Raw genomic sequence first — 23,095 nt, 5'->3', positions numbered from 1 at the left:
CAGTTGCATACCCATTCCCAGCACACGAAACAAATTTTAAGGTGATTTGTCCAGGACCCTGTGCTATAAACTTGTTAATAATCACTCACCACCACTAGATGTTGGAAAATGTGCAAAAAAAAAAGTATTTCTACTAAGATGAAGTGATGGTAGTTGGAGATTAGGTCTGGTATTCCCCCAGTCACAACAATAGACTAGGATCTAGGGTGGATCCTGAAAGGATATTTTTCTACCTTCTTGGTTACTCACACTTGCCCCATTACAATTTGAAGCCAAAAGACAGCAGTCACTAAGCATATCCATCTGATATGATAGAACATTTGTTTGGTACAGTAATTTATCCAAAGTCAAATAGCTAATTAATGGCAAAACTGACCTTTGAACCCATGACATAGTGGATACAGAGTTGACCTCAAAGTCTGGAAGACCTCGGTGAAGTCCTAGCTCTGGAACATACTGGATCTATAGTTCTGAGCAATTTAAACTCTCAGCAACTCAGGCAACTCCATAAAACTACAAGTTGTAAAGAAGATGTACATATGCATTTACAGGGCACACTTCCCAACCCCAAACTTCAAACACTAATGAGATGGAAAATAATGGGAGTGGTGATGATGAAGTTAATAATAATAATATTCTTAACACTCAATGACATCAGAGGATTTTAGTGAGGATCACATAAGAGTGTATGATTATATACTGGGAAAACTGTAAAGTACCACACAAATTCAAAGTGAAATAATAATAATCACATGGTTAGAAGCTAAAGGATTTTTTTAGTACAAATCAGTTCTACTACAAACATTTAGAGCAAAAAAAAATGTATTTTCTGTAACATTTCTTGGACTTTATTTCTACAAAGGACACAGTTTCCAAAATTTAGTAGATTGGGGATGAGATAGGGATGAGTATGAGCACATAAAACAAGCTCAAATTTCTACTCTCTCACTATCCCTTAATAGTACCATTTTCCTCTGTTTGAGCTTTGAAGTTTGCACAAACTCACTACCTTAGCCTTTTTTCATCAGTAGAATAATGCTTATTTGATTCATGGACCATTTTTTAAATGTTGTCACTATTCTCTATTTCCTTATTCAATTTGATATCTTGCCCTAAATCCTGCTTGCTTCTTACCTCTCTTAGGAACAGCTTACCTTATTACATTTTCTTTCTATCCTATTTTTTCTCTCCTCTCTTTTACTCTTTTTTCTTTCTCTTTCTCTCTCCACTTTCTTTTTTCTCTTGTTTATCCTTCTTTTCCCTCTCCTTCTGTTTCCCTCTCTTCTTTCTTTCCCTTTCTCTCTTTTTTCTTTTTGTCTTCCTAGTCTCTCCCTCTTCTCTCCATTTCCTTTTCTCATTCTATTTTCTTCTCTTCTTTCTCCCACCTTCCTTTCCTCTTTTTATTTCTCTTCATTCTCTCCATCTTCCTTCTTTTCTCTCCTATTCTCCTTTTCTATTTTCTCTTCTCCTCCTCTTTACATTCTTTTTCCCACTTCTTTCTGCCCCTACCCTACTCTTATCTATAATAGAATGTTCTCTTTTTTTATTCTCCTGAGAAAGGTTGTTTATTTGAAACTTTCCCCCTGTGTGGAGTGAAATTTTGGGGATCTAGCATCCCCAAAAATTACTCTAATGAGCAGACAGGAGACTTGATAAAATGCTGGCAGAGAAAATACAGCCTTTATTAGGAAGGGGAGAAGATGGGGGACACTGCTCTGAGTAGCTGACCCAAAACAATGTCCAAAGATATACAAATGAAGTCAGAATTTATAGGAAATCAATAAAATGCTTCTCTTTTTTTTTCACCCAACACCTATGTGTAACATGATTTCTGTGTATGTTATATTTTCTTTATCTCATCCTACCCTCCTTAAGTTTCCCAGCATTCTGAAACTCATGGAAGCATTCCTCAAGTGTGCAATTTCTAAGTTGAGTCAGAGTTTAGAAATGGCCAAGGCCTTTCAGACTGAAATATTTGGGACAGGGAGTCAAGAGTGTACCTGTAAGTTTTAGGACTTTTACCATAGGAATCTTCCATCAGCATTGAGTTGCTAACCTCTTTTTTACCTTTTGAATACTGACTGTTAGAGCTATTAAAAAGGGGGGGAAAGAGGGGAGTTTTGGCCACATTAGAAAAGAGTGAATTAAAGGTGTATTTTTATGCATATATAAAGCTTATTGGGGAAGGGCATTTCTTTACTCTTCATGAGGAGAAATTGATATCTCTCTTCTGAAGGGCACCTAACTTTCACTAATTTTCCATAGGAAGTTGCCAATCTATGATTACTAATATTAATTAATATATGCTGGAGGATAGTGCATGATTTAAACCCACACACCCCTAACTTCAGCTTTCAACACATCAAACTAGGTGAAATTGACTCTTTGGTCAGGTCTTTACATATCCAATATATGATATATAATACATGATATAAGTATATGATACATGACATACCCATTCATAGCTTCATTATGGCTGAGAGGGAACATTGGACTCTTGGAAGCAGACTGACAATATTCCTCCATACTGGAATCGCTTCAAAGTATGATGCTGGTGAAACACTGTCCCTGGAATTCATGGAGCAGCCAAGCTAAGAACAGAGAGGTTCATGACCACGTTGTCCATAGATGATATCCACAGCAACCCATGAAACAAACAAAAATACAAAATTATGCTTAATTCAATATGATCAATATGACGGTAGAAGTGACAGAAAAGAAGAGAGAGTACTGAAGAACTGGAAGGAAAATAAGTATATATTGCTTGGGAACTGACTTAATAAATTGTAGCCAATGCTTCATGTAAAAATAGAAATAAAGATCCACTTTAATACCAACATTCTACTTGTATTGATGTAAGGCCAAGAATGGGATGCAATCATCTCTGAAGAATTAAAAATCATTTTCCTGCAAACGGTGATAGAAGGTCACCAAAGAAATGTGTGGCAAGAAGAAAAGATTGCAAGAATGAGAGATGGCAAATAGTTAGCCACACAGATCCAGTGGTATCTTTACAATGTCAAGAAAAATCAGGGAAAGCTGCTAGCACATTGGATGCATACACTGCAACAAACTTATGCAAGTGTGGCCAAAAGTTACACTGGATGAGCAGGCATGGATGAATTGCAATCTTAATCACTGAAGGAAACTCCAAGATCAATGATATCACAGATCTATTTGAGATTTATATTAAAAAACAATGAATATTACAAATTCAGAGAATCTTGGGATGAGCTATATAAAATGGTAGAGAGCAAAATAAGCAGAAACTGCAGAAAATGTTTGTGACAATCACAATTATGTAAAGAACTTCAGAACCCCAAACGAAGAAGAAATCAACTCATGACAGAGAGGTAGAGACTATAGGTGTAGAAGAAGGCATGCATTTCCAGAAATAGTCGATAGATGATATGCTTTCTTTAACCAAATTCATTCATAATAAAGAAATGTTCCATGGTCTGGAGTCATTGGAAAGTGGTAGGTTTTGCTTTTTTCAGACGAGCATAAATAAAGCATTCTTTAATAAGAGATACAAAGGGTACTAACAATCATATTCTTTTAAGAACGTCTAGACCTGTTAACAAAACTCTTTCTTTTGTATAACTGTGAAAAGAGAAGGAAGAAAGAAGGAAGGAAGGAAGGAAGGAAGGAAGGAAGGAAGGAAGGAAGGAAGGAAGGAAGGAAGGAAGGAAGGAAGGAAGGAAGGAAGGAAGGAAGGAAGGAGGGAGGGAGGGAGGGAGGGAAGGAGGGAGGAAGGAAGGAAGGAAGGAACGGAGGAAGGAAGGAAGGAACGGAGGAAGGAAGGAACGAACGAACGAAGGAACGAAGGAACGAAGGAACGAAGGAGGGAAGGAGGGAAGGAAGAAGGGAAGGAAGGAAGGAAGGAAGGAAGGAAGGAAGGAAGGAAGGAAGGAAGGAAGGAAGGAAGGAAGGAAGGAAGGAAGGAAGGAAGGAAGGAAGGAAGGAAGGAAGGAAGGAAGGAAGGAAGGAAGGAAGGAAGGAGGGAGGGATGGAGGGAAGAAGGAAGGGAGGAAGAAAGGGAGGAAGGAAGGGAGGAAGGAAGGAAGGAAGGAAGGAAGGAAGGAAGGAAGGAAGGAAGGAAGGAAGGAAGGAAGGAAGGAAGGAAGGAAGGAAGGAAGGAAGGAAGGAAGGAAGGAAGAAAATATAACAAAAGAACGCATGGACAAAAATAGAAAGAATCCTAGATAAGAACTGCTTTTAAAGTTACATTCCAATTTTTAAAGAAAAATAAACTAAATATAATGCAGACGTGCAGTTTCATGTGCAATGCTATATTTTTTGTTCTACTAAGTATATGAAAATGCTTATTTTATTTGGTGTTTGATAGGGTCAAAATTTAAAAAAAACTAAAACTCTTTCAATTTTTGATATTCTATTGGAAAAATTCAACACAGTGTTGGTATTCTTACTGTACATGAAACCAAAAATTATAAGAAAGATTCAATTTAGTGAAAGGTTGACTGAGAGAGTCTCAGAGAGACCAATAAATAAGTTGGCAATGTTGGTTACATGCAAAGGTATTGAGAAGCATTCTAAGTATACTGGTCATCTCACTTTGCAGTGCTCATGAAAAGTATTTAGAAAAAGAACTCCATAAAAATAAATCGAGCTTATGTGCCAATATCTGCTCTAGATGATGGAGAAAATTTCATAAAGAATTCCATTTGATGCCTCAAATTGAATCAATATATGTATGCACCAAGACTTCATTACTCCAATGCAGAAGTGGGCACAATAATTATGAAACTATGATGGAAAAATATTGCTCAATATCAAGAAATGATATCAGAGATTTATCAACTACATAAAAACTTCATATCTGTATTCAAGAAATGAGTCATAAGGCATTGGACATAATGAGTAGCAAGTTTCAAGGAAAAGGATAGTGGATCTATATATTAATGAAAGAAAATTTCTAATTAACACTGCTAATCATTTCCAAATTTGCTATTTGTATAGTTTGGCCATTGACATAAAAGAACAAAGATGAAAATAAGATATGCAGACAAATAAAAGAACTCCAACCTGACCACTTAAATAAGCTGTTGATGACAAAAAAATTTTTGAAAATGAGTAAAAGAACAAATATCCCCACAGATCATCATCTTTATTTACAAAAAATTACAACTTATAACTGTTATAAAGCAACTACCACCATGAGAACAAGAGACTAGAAATTATCTCAGCTCACAACTTCCTTTCCAAGCTAAAATATGTGACAACTAGATCATAAATTCATCTGCAAATATTTATAGAGGAGAATGCTAAAAGATAATGAGAAGTATCCCTTCATAAAATATCAGATGAGAATTAGTTCAAAATTAGATTAATAAAAATGAGAAAAAATATGGCATGCAGTTGGGAAAAATTCAGTCCTGACTTATTTAAACAAGATATCAGTAACAAAAAATTATGAATTTAAGAAATAATATGAACATGGATCATAATAATTTCATACCTCTGTTTCAATAAATAAATAGCCATAACAAGAATACTAAAATATACTAAAAAGGACAGTTAGCAAACACTTGACTGACTTGCTAGATACAGAAAGATCGCAACTAAAGGCAAAAATCAATCTAAAAAATCTTATGTAAACTCTATAAAAAAGGATGATTATTATGAGCATAACCTCACAAAAGAAAGAGTAGCAGTGGAGGGTAAATAAAGTTAAATAAAACTTGGTGGAAGGCCCAACTAATTAAAGTTATCCCAGTGTTATTGGAGAATGAAAATGAATGGACCAAGAGAAAGAAAATTGAAAAGATCTGAAAAGACTTTTATTAAAAAAAATTTTTTTGCTATAAACTATATTTGAACCATTATATTTAGATTCTAATGCCACAACTCAAGATTTACAAATAGAGAAAGTAAAAATGATACTATGCTAGCAAAATGAAGCTGTGGAAAGTGTAAATCTTGAAATTTCTCAGACTTGTGAATGTTAAAAATTTCCACATTGGGGAATTCTCCATTGGAACAATTCTCTACTGGGAACATTTCCCATTTAAAATGTGAGAACTCTACTTGGATCAGAAATGGGAGGACCTCTACTCCACCTCTACTTAAGACTGCTTTAGGGGGGGAAAAAGCCTTGCTAAAGAATGAAAGTACTTAAACCCATACTTATAATGAGGCAAAAAGTTCTTTAAGCCATGCCTATTTTTAGAATGAATACAATGGGGTGCTAAGTACCTATTAAAGGTCAGGCAACTTGTAAACTTGCCAGGAGCAAAGAGATGAAAACTTATTCAGAAGTTTTTTCTGGTTCAAACTTACTAAAGGGATTAGTCGACCCAGCAGTGTTTTTAGAATGGGTTGTCCTTTGGAAAACGTCTACTGTGATTGGTAGATGTAAGGACTTAGGGGAGGTGACATAGGAGAAAACCCCCTATATAAGAAAAAACAGGATCTCTTGAAAAGCAATCCTTTTAAAAAATCTCTTGAGAGAGACTCTGGAGAAGGGAAGCTCTTGGAGGACAATCTCTAAGGAGGTCTCTCTGGAGCTCCTCTGAGGGGACTCTGTCCCTCTGGAGGCTCTTGAGAGAGGCCCTTTGAAACAGTCTCTGGCTAGAAGGCTCTTTGAGGAGGACTCTGGCTGGAACTCTCTCTGAGGAGACTGTCACTAGAATCCTTGCTTAGACAGACCTTGTGGTGAGTGATAAAAGACTGACTGACTGATCTCTCTCTCTTAAGACTCAGGTCTAGGCCATGTTGGCTTAAGGCCCTTTATACTTATTTCCTTTTTCTCTTTTTCTCTCTTTCTTAATTCCTCATTTGTATTAATTAAAATCTCTATAAAACTCAGCTGACTTGGGTATATTTAATAATTGGGAATTTTTCCCTGGCAACCACCTTATATTTGATTTAAAACAAGACACTGTCTTGAAACCATAATTTCTGCGGTCACAATTTATTCACCCACTCTTATATCTATCACAATTTATATCTTCAACTATTTTACTCACTACAGTTTACAACCTCAACCATTTTAACTCTTACAGTTTATGATCCCAACTCTTTTAACTGCCACAGTTTATGGCTCTCACTATTTTAAATGTTACAAAAGTAGCTATATTAAAACAAACATATATAAAGAAAAATCCATGTTAGAATTGAAAAACTATGAGGACAATGAAATATCAATTCACCAGTAATCTAAAGAAGAGAATAACACAATTGGCATTGAAAAACATGAAACATTAATACCAAATAAGAATGACCAAAAGAATGTCAAGAATTACCAAACAGTATGCTTCCTTTCTCATCAATATTTTATATTGATAAAAATCAGAGAGAGAGAGAGAAAGATCATCCTCAATGAAAATATTAGAAGGGAAAAGAAGGCTTTTCCAAATGATAGTCCACATGAGACCACATCTTTACCATTGAAAATTGACCAAAAGTTGTCAAGAGCATAGATTCCACTGTTTGTATTATTAGTTGGGTTTTTTTTTTTAAGCAATTGATTTGTGGAACAATATGTTCTCTTAGAGGCTCACAACAACCTAGGAGACAGATATTATCCTTTGTGTTTAAATCATTTATCCATTTTTATACTGTATACTATGTGAGACATTAGTCCCTGCCTAGTAGGGAGGATGGGAGAGGGGTGGAATAGATCAAGATAGCCTTGATAAGTTGATTTCCTCTAAATCCAGTTGATGAAATTATTAGTTAGCAAGAGACTAGCAACAAAAAACAAAAAGCTGTTAAGGTCTTATTGTGCAAAAGAAGTCTACACTTTTGATCCCATAATAAAATTTGAAGAAGTTTTTTCAGGCTTCATGGAACTGGAGAATATATCTGGCCCTAGTGTCCTTTGATTTTTTTTTATTTTGGATTTGCAAGTTACCCCCTCTCCTGTCCAAAACTGAGCATCTCTATATGCAAATAGAACACAAAAGAGGATTTTATATGAAACCAGACATACTGTTTGCTATTTTAAAAGCATATAATAAATTTAAAACATTAATTTCAAAACTATCTTGCTTCTCTGGGCTTCTTTCTGAACTTCCTTATGTCCACCTTTGTGTAGTTTTTCACAATATTTTGATGGCCTTCCTTATGCCGTCTTCATTTTTTTCAGTATCATCACCTTTCCTTCATCTCTGCTCTCCCACCCCTTAGTAGACTGTAAATAAGGTTAAAAGAAAGGATGGTGGAAGGCTTAACTAAGCAGAGATATCCCAAGATCATTGGAGGCTGAAAATGAAAGGAAAAAGAGAAAGAAAAAGGGTGGGTAGAATCTTGGAGTAAATAAGTATAACCAAGGCGGGAAAGCTTTAACACCATATGGTGCTCTTTCTTGACATCTACAATCATCTCTCCCCAACTCCATACAAGCTAGGACCATGCCATAAGGTCTCAGTTTTCCTTGCTTGAGAAAATGTACTTCTCATTCTGCACCTTGAGTCAATCACCTTTCTGACAAGAGCATAATTTTTGCTTCTAGACTATGGCTATACATATAGACACATATGAATTTCTATAATATACAAGCAAAAAATCTTGCAGAGTAATAAAATCAGTGGCTACATATAATATGACCTACACATAATTTAGATTCTTGGTTATTGAAGCAGCTTGTCAAGTAGAGCATTGCATTGGATTATGTCTACGGCATGGAATATTAATGAAGCTCTGAAATAAATGGTACTATGGGATAATTACTTGTGAGACTAGCATAACCTTTCTTAATATATTAAGTTCTGATGTTCATCATGACTTTAGAAAAATAAAAATTTTGACCACTGAAAGAAATGCAAATTCACCCTCAAAGGTATTGCCATGGAATCATAGTAAAAGAGCAATTTTACCATACCAGCATTACTCAAAGGTTCTCCAAGTTTCTAGTTTGTTTGTTTTTTTAACCTTGGAAGGAATTTCCTTCTGAAAAGAAGCCAAGTGGTTGAAATAGGAGCTGTAAGCTACACCTTCAACCCCCACATACTCTTCTTCTGAGCTGGAAGAGAAAGGGGGTATTGTTCACTTTCCATGCAGAGGAAAGCAGGGAAAACAAGAAACATCAGCATCTTATGGCATGTCATAGCATGTATACATGCATGTGGGGAGGGATGACCGTGGATATCATCAGAGTGCGTGATGTCAAACCCAAAACTATGGTTTGTGGAATGACAAGAAAAAACATAAATTTCTGTTATACTGGAATCCATTCTGGAAAATTCACTTTTAACATCTGATCACTTTCTATTATTCCTCTGACCAGAGGGTGCCTGAGGAGGGGGTAGAGATTCATACCTGATTCCATACTGCTATTCCTTTTGTGCCCTGATAGTCTTTATTTTAGCACTTGTTCATGTTCTGGACCTTATGATTTGGCTATTAAAACATATGGCATTCATAATGATTTTGACACAAGCCAGTAAGTACACAGCTCTGGTCTGAGAGAAGGGAAATTAAAGCAGTAGAAAGATGAGATTCTCCTTCATCTCATGCTAGGGTAGAGGTAAACTAATTAGAAAAAGGAATATCTAAAATTTTAGTCTTCTATGAATTATATGTATATACAGATATGCAAAGTTACCTTTTTGAACCCAAGGATAGACAAAGAAGAAACCTGTATAATGTTTTTTTTAATAATGTAGATTGAGGCACAAAGTTCCAAGGATAATCAATTTATTAGTAAAGTGTGAATTTACCAATAAATAGGATCTCAGCTTCCCCATCAAAGTTAAGACCCAGTTATGGAATTAATAGTACTTTTTATTGTTTAGTGAAGCACAGAAAATAGGAAGGCTAGCATCATATATGGAAGAAAATATGATTGGATGGAAATTGAGAATGAAGGCTAGCAATAATCCCCCTCCTTCCCTCCTATGACTAAAAAATTTTGATTGTTTGAATCCAGCTGCATCTGCAAAGACAGAGAGAGCCAACCAGATTTTTTTGGATAACATACAAGATATCCTTGAAGGAAAGCTTGGTGGTATAAAGATAATAGACCAGACTTCCAGATATCCACTTACTTCCTTTAAGGATAAAAGATTTTATTGACACACAAATTGAACAGTGGTTAACAGAAGACCTGAATTTCTTAACAACTCATTACGAGGCAGCTAAGTTTATGACTTCTGTTCAAAGACAAAGAATAATAACAGAATAAAATGTATATTTTTGAGAATAGGATCAATTTTTAAAAGATATAAAATCAATCTCATTATTTTACCAGTTACAGTGAGAAATGGAGAATTGGTAGAAATGGTATTTTTTTCAGGTTTCTCTCCAGCACCTAACACATAGTCAAAGTCCCACTTGGCTCTGTATTCCAAGTGATTTGAATTGTGTATCTCTTTCTCTGACAAGAATTTTAGATGTTTTCTGGTAAAGTCTGTTTCTTGTTTCCTTTGGTCTGATTGTTATGGTGACTATTTTGTCTACATCAGATAAACTTTTACATCCTATAAGGATAACCATGCTCAATATTTGCCTTTTACTATTTTGTATTTTTTAGCCTCATTGTCCTATTTGAAGAGATCAGCTTGAAACTTTCAGCTGTTCACAGGGTCTTCTTCAAATCATTAACATCACATATAAGTTCATACTGACTGATCTTTGCTTTAACTAGACCAGTTGTCAAAGTGCACTCTGTAAACTGATTCCAGTATGTCTCACATCAGTAACCAGAAGTAGCTTGTAAAGATCAAATGGGACACTAATGCTTGTAAACTGTAAAGTACTACATAAATCCTAGTTAGTAGTAGTAGTAATAATGACTCCTTTTACTACTCCTATTACCACCAAAATGTAGTCAGTTTCATTGTGATAATGTCATTCAATGCTTGGAACATCCATCTCCCACCTCTATTCTTTAGGAAATGATTCATGATACAAAGAAGATATGTGGCTCTAATAGACTTTGGCATTTTTTGTTTCTTAAATCTGAGCCATATTTTCCAATATATTTGTCAAATTCCTGCATACCTACCTCCTCATTGAGATCCTCATTGAGATAATTGAATATTAAAATATATTTTGTCTTGGTTTGTAGGATCTTGTTAAATTCTTCAAATAATTTCTCTACCTCTTCTTCACGAGGCGATGATTGTACAGAGCACTGGGTTTGGAATCAGGAAGTCTTGAGTTTAAATTCAGCCTCAGATATTTAATAGCTGTGTGATGTTGGGCAATCCACTTAATCCCTGTTTACCTCAATATTCTTAATTGTAAAGTGGAGATAATAATTAGTACCTGCATCCCAGGGTTGTTGTTAGGAGGAAATTAGATGTTTGCTTAAAATCAAAGTGCTTAGCACAATGTCAGACACATAGTAGGTGCTAAATAAATGCTTACTCCCCTTCCTTTCCCTTATCTGAAACATGTTACAGCTTATCTAAGCTGAAATTGTCTTTGCAATCATCTTTTGCTCACGCTTATCAAACACCACAAGATGAAACAATCAACAGTTCCCAGGAAATACACCCAGCTATGTGGTTCTGTGGCAAGTTTATTGCTCTTGGATTACCTAACTTTTCAACAGTGAAAGTAGGTTCTCCAGTTCTCACATTCATTGATTCATTATTCCCATCCTGTATACTCCTGGAGACGTTGTTATTTATATAGTTGTTAATTATAAAATAGCCATGAGCTCACAGTCTAAGATTTTCTCCATCGAGAGGGAATAAAAATCCAGTGGATAATTATGAATCAGGCATGGAATGGGTTGTTTATTGCCATTCAAGAAAGAGAATGCTTAGCAATAAAGAATCAAATTGATTAAAAAGGAATGCAATGACATCACTACAAGTACAACCCATTGGAAAGCTAATTTCACTTCAGATAGTTGGAGACTAATAATTAAGCCTCCATAGAACGCAGGGTTTACAAGACTACTAATTAGCCATTTTATATTTCTTCTCTACATCCAATCAAAGAGTCAAACAGTATCCAAGTGGACCTTTCTTTTCTAGAGTCTTTCCCTCTGAAATTGATCTTTTCCTTTATTGTACCATCAATCCTGTTTCCACTGCCATAAACATGACTGCATTGGTAAATGCAGATTTCCCAGGACTTTGGGGATTTGGAAAATTTATGCTAAAGGAAAGGGAAACCAAAAGGAGATGCAAAGGAGCCAGGATCTTGCTGTACAAGTCTAGCTGAGTGAATCCATGTTCCTCATGGGAAGGGCCCAGCGCTCCCTGGATTCATCATAATGCTAGCTTGGGAAAGAATCTTTCCTTCTTCTACGTCCCCACTGGAGCCTCCTCTCGTAGCCTCCAAAGCAGCCCCCACCCCCACAGCAGACTAGCCAACCAGAAGCCACCTCTTCTTCTACCACGTGTATCTCTATGTCAGCCACTTCTCCAACTTAGCAATCAATGGTAGAAGAGAATTTGGGGATACTTAACCTAGCAATGAAGCATACAAAGCTGAATCTGCCCATGAGAAGAGAGCTGTCCACATGCCAGTTTCTATGTGGTACCCTGGTGGACAGCAGAAGACATCTCTGCTTATTCCAAAGGAGAGATGACTCTATGCTTGACTAGAATGCTGACTGAGCATGTCCTCAGAAGAGTAACAGTAAGGGAAGATGGAACAAGAGGCTATGCATTACCCAAGAGGTAAAGTGAGCTGTGTTCTTAATGAAATCCAGAAGACCTGGCTTCAAATTCTAACTCGGGCACACTAGCTCTAGGACTCTAGACTTCCCTCAGCCTCGGCCTTCTCATCTATAAAATGGACATAAGGCTCACAGCACCTACCTCATAGGGTTGTTGTAAGTACAATGTATGTATATAGGTATCCTTACCACGTTTGTGATTTTCTCCATCACAATTTTTCTATATTGTGGGTCAGCATAAGAATTTCAATGGGAATTTTGGGGAAGTTTTGCAGAAGTCACAAATGACACATGAAGACCAGAAGAAGACACAGAAAAAGTTTATAAATTATATAGCCTGTGGCTAAATATTTAATCCAAATTTTACAGCAAGGTACTGTAAATACAGCATAAAAGAAAAAGGAAAATTCAGACTTCTCCTCGGTTATAAAGAGAGGACCAAAAAATCTTACTCAGATTTTCCAGATCAGCTGGCACCCATGTCCCTGACCCCTACAATGTGGAAGGTATACTTGCAATGTATGTAATGCTAAATATATACATAATTATATAATGTGCTGTCCATATAGTTATATAATATCACTTACCAGTATCAAAGCCCTAATCAAAATAGCACTTATTCATGACCTGCCTGTTGTTCCCTGACAATCACTTTCATATTCTTCCTTGTTCTGAATGTAACTTTTTTTAAAGCCTCTTTTTTGTTGTCCTTATCATATTTTTTCCCATCCTAGAATTCATGCTGGGATTTAGCTCTAGTTTCGGTTGACATTGAATCTTAGTCCTAGTGAATTCAGGTGCCCCAGCCCTGGTGAAATTGGGAAAACAACATTTCTTTACTCCTCCCTCTCATTGCTTCAGGCAAGGTCCAAAGTTCTCCTGCAAAGAACTATCTGTGAATTATTATTAACTTATTCAGTCACCTTGGGGAGTTGGAATGGACACAAGCACTGGGGACTCTTCCTAGTTTGAGTCAAAAAAAAAAAAGGATGCCTCCTATATTTCACTGGCTGAGAGGTAGGGTATGTGAAGAATAGACCCTTGCTTGGTATGCTTTTGTGTGATATCTCTGGTCAAAAGGTTGCCTTTCAGATGATTTATGTTGTGCCTTTGATTATATATGCTAATGACCAGAGCTAATTGTTTTGAGTTAAATAGGTCAGAGTATTTTCTAAGACATACCTCTGATATGTTTGCTGGAAAATAAAAATACTCTTATCCCCTTCTCTATCCCTGCTCCCTTACCCTTTCTCCTACTCTATATCTTCCCTCCTCCATCATATTTCCCTTTTCCAACTTCTCCCCTTTCCAGCTCTAAGACTCTGAGATACAGTATTTTGTTTTCTGGAGGCTACCTTTCTTCAACCTTGAGCCTCTCATGTTGAAGAGGGGGAAAGGAAGATTTCTAGGTACCCTCTCATAAGGGGAAGTGCCCCCAGTGTCCCTGACATATTTACAAGACTAGAAGAAGAATGTGGCTGTACTCTACGAGATCACAGAATCAAAGATTTAGAATTTAAAGGAACCTTAGAATCCATCTACTCCAATCCTCTCTTCATAGATGAAGAAACTGATATCTAGAAAGATTAAGTGATTTGGCTGAAAAAAATCAGAAGCAGAAAGGGGCAAAGCCAAGATTCTTTAATTCAAAATCCCATGTTTTCCGTAGTATCACACTGCTCTATGTCATTGTCTTCAGAAAACTATGAATATACTCCAAAACCTTTCTAATTTAATCATTTCTCATGGTTAATAACTAAATTTTTCTTGAATCTTCTTATGTTTTTTGGCCTGTGTTCAATTTTAGCATAATGAAATCTTGAGTTTTCTGTCCATTTTTGTAAAATATTAACTCTTCTTTGTTCTTGATAAAATGACCTCCTACAAGGTTTAATAATTAATATATTATGCTTTCATATCAACTACAATGCTCCATACAACAGAATCATAATCGTATGAATTAGATGGAATAAATGCCCAAATATTCTGGATATGTGATTTCCTTGATTTACAATTTTCCTCCAGTAATGCAGATTGCAACCCATCCATGTCTACACATCACATTCTTCATATTGTCTCATAGATCCATTACCCAACATATCAGAAGCCATCCTCACTTTCTCTTGACTGTACTTGTATCTCCTCAGAATGCAAGTAAAGAACTCACGGTGGCCATCTGTTATTCTTCATCCTTAGCACATAACCAGACTATTATCTTTTCCTCTCACACATTTTCTCATTTACATATTTTAGCTGTATTCTTTTTCAAACTTTCTCATTGATTATATGTTGCAAACTGTTCACAACTGCCTATTCAGCTTTCTGTTGTCCTCTGTGTGCTAATCATTTTCAATTATTCAGAGACTGTTGTAGTCCATGTCTTGTAGCTCTACGGAGACACAGGTAGAATGTTGATATTAAAAACATGGTCCTTTGTTTCTAGGGGTGTTTTGGGGTCATTGAAGGAATTTTGTAGTTTCTTAGGGGTAATCTACCTTGCCTTCCTTTTGCTATTTTATTCGGGTTCAATTCATTGTCCATTTGTATTACCTTAATTAGTTATAAAGGACAGAGTGCTAGTCAAGCTCTGTGGGTTTTCCATCAAAATACATGTCATATTTTAGTCAGTATATACGCTAGATCTTTCCAGTGTGGATGGCCAATGCTCAAACGCACTACTTTTAAATGCTTTTGAGTGCTTACCTCACTTCTGGGAGGTTTGCAATATTCTAGGAATTGGGGCAACCAGCACATTATCACTTGCAAATACAGTAGGATCATCTGAAGGAACTCACCACTTAAAATCTGTACCGGATTTTTCATCACAGTGGCAAATAACTTTGGCAGGCAAGCATCTCTCTGATTTACGCCTTTTATGATTTCTATGACCAGACAGTCATTGAACTAGATTATTTATATTGTTTTAGCTTGCAAGGAATAATGAATAATTTTGATATGTGGCTGGCTGAGAGACACTTGATTGGAAGAAAAACATTAAGTGAGCATTTCATTCTACAAATAAAAGGTTTTTTTTCCTAATCAACAAATAAGCATGAATAATATGAATCAGAAGTATGATGTGGCATCCAAGAAAACTACTATGATCTTGGCGGTTCAGAAATAGGAAGGTGATAGATCCATTGTACAGTGCCTTTGTTACATCTCACCTGAAGTATCATGCTTAGTTCTGGGTACTACAGTTAACAGGGTCAAATACTGTGAAGAGGTTAATGGGGATAAAGATTGAAGAAAAGTATCAGATTTGCTTGTTAATTGATCACTAGTCATCTTGGAGAGGTTTAAATTTCAGTTAAATGATGAAGTGGGAGGTTAGTTTGCAAGGCATCATAACCAGAATGTAAAATGATAAAAACGGAGACAAAGAAAATAGCTTTAAAAAAATTGGGGCTATGAAAGGGAGGAAATACATAAGACAATAACTTGAGGCGATGTTTAGGACCAGTGAAGTTTTCTTTTAAGAATGAGAGAGAACTGGTCATGTTTATTAGTAATAGGGAAGGGACTAGAGTCATGTTAGCAAAGCTGTGGCACAGGTACCAGAGTGGCAAGGCTGCTCTGTTCTCCCTCTCCACAGTGCCCTAGGATATTTTTGCCTGCATTTCCCCTCTGTCCAGCTGCCCAATGGAAGCACTTCTTCCCTCCTCTGTCTGAGGTAATGTGAGGGGCTCATAGGCAGCAGTTGCACTTTGGGCATGTGATCTCAAAAATGTTCACCAGTGCTGGACTAGAGGATAAGATAAAATTGAAACTTAGGGAAAGATAGAGGATAATTGAAGGTACAGTCTATCAGAGCATATGGGAGGGAATAGAGCCAAGGGCCAAAGTAGAGGGGCTAGTGTTAACAAGGATGAGGGCTGTCTCTTCAAGATGAAAGCAAGAGAGGAGAGAATGGTGAAATATGGTTGAGGTCATGTAGAGTTGGGGAGAAAGGAGTGTTTACCTTAGATGGATTCTTTTTTTTTTGGGTAAGTATGTGTTAAGGTCTCCCATTAAGATGTGGCAAGATGTACGAAGTTTACTAAAGGAGGAGAAAAAATATTATCAAATTATGATATCATGATTATGAAATCATTTTCAGTCATGTCCAACTATTTGTGATTTTCTTGGCAAAGATACTAGAACTGTCTGCTATTTCCCTTTCCACCTTGTTTTAGAGATGAGGAAAGGGAGGCAAATAAATGACTTTCCCAGGGTCACACAGATAATAAGTGATTGAGGCCAGATTTGAAGTAAAAAAAAAATGAGTCTTCCAAATAATGATAATGAATTAAAAAACATATTTGCTCTCTTGCTTTCTGCTAGTCTCCCCCAAATACCCAGGCATATCAGTATATAGGATCCTCTGCCACTTAATTCCTACAATCACAGAATTGCAGGTAAGTTCTAGGAAAAATTCTTATTTCTTGCATTCAATGCCACCTATATCCTCTTCCATAGAACCCCAAGTTTCCCTCAATTCTAGCTTAAAGTTGATATTCTTCCTGGCCTCTTCACCAACTTTCCATAATTTTAATAGTTTTATGACAGTCACATTAGCAAAGCTCCTCTTTGGTGAGCCTCACTACTACACCCTAGTAAATATTAACTCAATGTCCTGACCAACATTCATAAATATACTACAAATACAGTGTTAAGCAGATATGTTTACTAGTCATCATTAGAGAAGTATCATTACTCAACAAGGAAGACAATCACAGAAATCATAATGATGATAGCTAGGCATTCACATACTGTCCTAAGGCTTGTACAGTATTCATTTAATCCTTAAAGCAAATCCTGTGAGGGAGATTAATATTGTCCTCATTTAAATGCCTGCAAGGAGCTTGAGCAGAGAGGAGGCCAGCAGACAGCTTCTTTCAGATCGATCACGTGAGTCAAGGACTGATTCCCTTCTTTACCTTGGCCTTCCAGGCCTAAAAACTCCCTCTGACTCTATCAGAAGGTTGAGTTAACCTCTTTCCCTTTCCTCCTCTCTCCTTCTCTCCCTCTCCCTTTTCTTACTCCCGATTTGGATCAAACCACAATAAACTCAAAAAAAAAATATTGTCCTCATTTTACAGATTAAGAAACTGATACTGCTGGTTTTAGTGACTTTCCCAATGTCACACATCTAGGAAGAGTATGAGACAACATTTAAACTCAGATCTTCCTCACTCCAAGTCCAGAGCTCCACCTACCGCCTCTCCCACCTCTAATGACTTAATTTTGCTTCCTTTTGTTGACATAGGTAAAAAGATCCCATACTTCCCCAGCTGCCCATCCAGACAAGTCTGTGGGACCATGAGGCTGAGATTAGCTCGTCTGCTTCTTCAGCCACTGTGGGGCTCTAAAGCCTTCTATAAGCCTCTCCGATATGTGAGTATTGGGCTGCCTAGACCTCAGAAGACCATCACTGACTTTGAAGCCATTCTTGAAGGAAAGCAGGCAATACCAGAGTATTTTAATTTTGCCAGTGATGTGCTAGACATGTGGACTCAAATGGAGAAGGTAAGGTTAGGGGATTTTTTTTTCATTTTTAAAAATATTTATTTTTATTATCATACAAAACACTTCCATATTGATCATGGTTGTAAGAGTACACTCATACACAACCAAAACTCCCAAATAAAACCATAAATGCAATGATGTCAAAGATAGTGTGCATTGACCTGCATCCATCTGATTCCAATAGTTCTTTCTCTGGAGATAGATAATTCCCTATCCCAAGTCTTTTGGGATTGTCCCAGATCATTGCATTGAGGAGAGTAGTCAAGTTTTCATAGCTGATCATCTCACAATATTGTCATAATTGTATATAATGTTCTCCTGGTTCTGCTTATTTCACTCTGCCTCAGTTCCTGCAGATCTTTCCAGCTTTTTCTTTTTTTTTAATTTCATTTTTTTAATTTGGTCAATTTCAAACATTATTCCCTGGTTACAAAAATCATTTTCTATCCCTCTCTCCCCTACCCTCCCATAGCCAATGCGCAATTCCACTGGGTATTACATGTGTCCTTGACCAGAACCCATTTCCATATTGTTGGTGTTTGTATTAGGATGTTCATTCAGAGTCTACCACCCCAATCATATCCCCCTCAACCGGTGTAATCAAGGAGTTGTTTTTCTTTGGTGTTTTTGCTCCCACAGTTTTTCCTCTGAATGTGGATAGTGTTTTTTCTCATAGATCCCTGAAGATAGTTCAGGGTCATTGCATTGAGACTAATGGAGAAGTCCATTACAATCGATACAATGTTTTCCTGGTTCTGCTCCTCTCACTCTGCATCACTTCCTGGAGGTTGTTCCAGTTCACATGGAATTCCTCTACTTTATTATTCCTTTGAGCACAATAGTATTCCATCACGAACATATGCCACAATTTGTTCAGTCATTTCCCCAATTGAAGGGCATTCCCTCGTTTTCCAGTTTTTTGCCACCACAAAGAGTGCAGCTATAAACATTCTTGTACATGTCTTTTTCCTTATTATCTCTTTGGGGTACAAACCCAGCAGTGGTATGGCTGGACCAAAAGGCAGACAGTCTTTTAACACCCTTTGGGCATAGTTCCAAACTGCCCTCCAGAATGGTTGGATTAATTCACAACTCCACCAGCAATGCACTAATGTCCCAACTTTGCCATACCCCCTCATGCATTCATTACTTTCCTTTGCTGTCATGTTAGCCAATATGCTAGGTGGGAGGTGATACTTCAGACTTGTTTTGATTTGCATCTCTCTGATTATAAGAGATTTAGAACACTTTTTCATGTGCTTATTAATGGTTTTGATTTCTTTGACTGAAAATTGCCTATTCATGTCCCCTGCCCATTTATCAATTGGAGAATAGCTTGATTTTTTGTACAATTGATTTAGCTCTTTGTAAATTTAAGTAATTAGACCTTTGTCAGAGATTTTTGTTATGAAGATTGTTTCCCAGTTTGTTATTTCCCTTCTCATTTTGGTTACATTGGTTTTGTTTGTACAAAAGCTTTTTAATTTGATGTTGTCAAAATAATTTATTTTTTATTTTGTGATTCTTTCTAAGTCTTGCTTGGTTTTAAAGTCTTTCCCTTCCCAAAAGTCTGACTTGTATACAATTCAATGTTCACATAATTTACTTATACTTTCCTTCTTTATGTTTAAGTCATTCACCCATTCTGAGTTTATCTTGGTGTAGGGTGTGAGGTGTTGATCCAAGCTTACTCTCTCCCATACTGCCTTCCAATTTTCCCAGCAGTTTTTATCAAATAGTTGATTTTTGTCCCAAAATCTGGGATCTTTGGGCTTCTCATAGACTGTCTTGCTAAGGTCACTTACCCCAAGTCTATTCCACTGATCCTCCTTTCTGTCTCTTAGCCAGTACCATATTGTTTACATGATCACTGCTTTATAGTATAGTTTGAGATCTGGTACTGCAAGGCCACCTTCTTTTGTATTTTTTCATTATTTCCCTGGATATCCTTGATCTTTTGTTCTTCCAAATGAACTTTGTTATGGTTTTTTCTAATTCAGTAAATAGTTTTTTGGAAATTCGATGGGTATGGCACTAAATAGATAGATAAGTTTGGGTAGGATGTTCATTTTTATTATGTTAGCTCATGCTGCCCATGAGCAGTTAATGTTTTTCCAATTGTTCAGATCTTGTTTTAGTTGTGTGGAAAGTGTTTTGTAGTTGTGTTCATAGAGTTCCTGTGTTTGTCTCAGCAGATAGATTCCTAAGTATTTTATATTGTCAAGGGTGATTTTGAATGGAATTTCTCTTTCTAATTCCTGCTGCTGAGATGTGTTGGCAATAAATAGAAATGCTGATGACTTATGTGGGTTTATTTGGTATCCTGCAACTTTGCCAAAGTTGTTGACTATTTCGACTAGCTTTTTAGTTGATTCTCTAAGATTCTTTAAGCAGACCATCATATCATCTGCAAAGTGTGATAGCTTAGTCTCTTCATTGCCAATTTTAATACATTCAATTTCTTTTTCTTCTCTAATTGCTACTGCTAGTGTTTCTAGTACAATGTTAAATAATAAAGGTGATAATGGGCATCCTTGTTTCACTCCTGATCTTATTGGGAAGGCATCTAGTTTATCCTCATTGCAGATGATGTACAGTGATGGTTTTAGATAGATATAATTTATTATTTTTAGGAAAGACCTTTCTATTCCTATACTTTATAGTGTTTTCAATAGGAATGAATGTTGTATTTGTCAAAAGCTTTTTCTGCATCTATTGACATAATCATGTGATTTTTGTTGGTTTCCTTCTTGATATGGTCAATTATGTGGATGGTTTTCCTGATATTTAACCATCCTTGCATTCCTGATATAAATCCCACCTGATCATAGTGAATAACCTTCCTGATCACTTGCTGGAGTCTTTTTGCTAGTATCCTATTTAAGATATTTGCATCTATGTTTATTAAGGTGATTGATCTGTAGTTTTCTTTCTCCATTTTTGACCTGCCTAGCTTTGGAATAAGTACCATATTTGTGTCATAAAAGGAATTTGGTCAACTCCCTGTTTGCTTATTATATTGAATAGTTTGTATAGTATTGGGGTTAGTTGTTCTTTGAATGTTTGATAAGATTCACTGGTGAATCCATCAGTCTCTGGGGATTTTTTTCTTAGGGAGTTCTTTGATGGCCTGTTCAATTTCTTTTTCTGATATGGGATTATTTAAAAATTCTATTTCTTCTTCTGTTAATGTAGGTAATTTATATTTTTGTAAATATTCATCCATGTCACTTAGATTGGCATGTTTATTGCCATATAATTGGGCAATATATTTTTTAATGATTGCTTTAATTTGCTCTTCATTGGAGGTGAGGTCCCCCTTTTCATCCTTGATGCTGTTAATTTGATTTTCTTCTTTCCTTTTTTATATTAGATTGACCAGTACATTGTCTATTTTGTTTGTTTTTTCAAAATACCAGCTTCTAGTCTTATTTATTAGTTCAATAGTTTGATCACTTTCAATTTTATTAATTTCTCCCTTAATTTTTAGGATCTCTAATTTGGTTTTCTTATGGGGATTTTTAATTTATTCACTTTCAAGTTTTTGGATTTGCATGTCCAAATCATTGACCTCTTCCCTCCCTAATTTGTTAATATATAAATTCATGGATATAAATTTTCCCCTGAGTACTGCTTTGGCTGCATTGCATAGATTTTGAAGGATGTCTCATCATTGTCATTTTCTTCAATGAAATTATTAATTGTTTCTATGATTTATTTTCTAACTAACCAATTTTGGAGAATCATATGTTTAATTTCCAATAAATTTTTGATTTGGCTCTCCATGTACCCTTACTGATCATTATTTTTATTGCCTTATCATCTGAAAAGGTTGCATTTATTATTTCTGCTTTTCTGTATTTGTATGCCATGTTTTTATGATGTAGTATATGATCAATCTTTGTGAATGTACCATGTGCTGCTGAAAAGGTGTATTCCTTTTTGTCCCTATTTATTTTTCTCCATATATCTATTAACTATAATTTTTCTAAGATTTCATTCACCTTTTTTACCTCTTTTTTATTTATTTTTTTGATTTGATTTATCTAAATTTGATAGTGGTAGGTTCAGGTCTCCCACTAGTATAATTTTACTATCTATTTCCTACTTCAATTCTATTAGTTTTTCATTAGAAATTTGGGTGCTATACCATTTGGTGCATACAAGTTGATTAGTGATATTTCCTAATTGTCTATACTCCCTTTTATCAGTATGTATTTACCTTCCCTATCCCTTTTAATCAGATCTATTTTTATTTTGGCTTTGTCAGATATCGTGATTGCAACTCCTCCCTTCTTTCTATCAGTTGAGGCCCAGTAGGTCTTTCTCCCACCTTTAATTCTGACCTTGTGAGTATCTACCCACCTCACGTGTGTTTCTTGTAGACAACATATGGTAGGGTTTTGGATTCTAATCCACTCTCCTATTTGTCTATGTTTTATGTGTGAGTTCATCCCATTCATGTTCAAAGTTATGATTGTCACTTGTGAATTCCCTAGCATTTTGATATCCTTTCCTAGTTCTGTCCTTTCTTCTTTTGCTATATCCTTTTAAATCCGTAGTTTACTTTTAATCAATCCCCCTAATCCCCTCCCTTGATATGCTTCCCTTTCTGGTCCCTCCCTTTTTGTTCCCTTCTTGTTTTATTAGGGTTTGTTATGTTCCTTCCCCCCTCTCCTTTCCTCCCTTTTTGTACTCCCTTCCCCCTACCCCCCTTAGTTTTACCTTCTTCCTTACCCTGTAGGATAAGATAGAATTCAAGATCCCAATGGATCTAGATGATTTACCCTCTCAGAGCTGATTTCACTGAGAGTAAGGATTGAGTATTATCTATCAGCACTCTCTTCCTCTCCTTATAAGAATATTCTTCCCTTCCCCTTCCAATGTGTATCTTTGTGTGAAAAAGATTATTCTATTTATTTTATTTCTTCAAGTATCTCTTGGTACCCTCTTTGATTCCCCCCTCTTTTTTTTTTTGCATAACAT

General features: G+C 36.1%; 1 protein-coding gene across 4 annotated transcripts in view; it reads left to right on the top strand.

The window, feature by feature from the left end:
• LOC100026263 (acyl-coenzyme A synthetase ACSM5, mitochondrial) overlaps window positions 1-23,095 on the top strand; it is a 71,960-nt gene that overhangs the window by 9,538 nt on the left and 39,327 nt on the right. For 3 of the 4 annotated variants that reach the window (XM_007498189.3, XM_007498188.3, XM_056806562.1), the window contains one exon: window positions 17,850-18,109. In XM_007498189.3, the coding sequence (XP_007498251.2) occupies window positions 17,903-18,109 (207 nt within the window). In that variant the 5' untranslated portion in view covers window positions 17,850-17,902. Of the gene's footprint in view, window positions 1-13,488; window positions 13,619-17,849; window positions 18,110-23,095 lie in introns of those variants that run through there. The other variant, XM_001376902.5, reaches the window with a different exon arrangement.

This window comes from Monodelphis domestica, chromosome 7, assembly GCF_027887165.1.
Source record: "Monodelphis domestica isolate mMonDom1 chromosome 7, mMonDom1.pri, whole genome shotgun sequence".
NCBI lineage: Eukaryota > Metazoa > Chordata > Mammalia > Didelphimorphia > Didelphidae > Monodelphis > Monodelphis domestica.
Note: the sequence above shows the minus strand (reverse complement) of the source record. Positions and strands in the feature narration are given on the sequence as shown.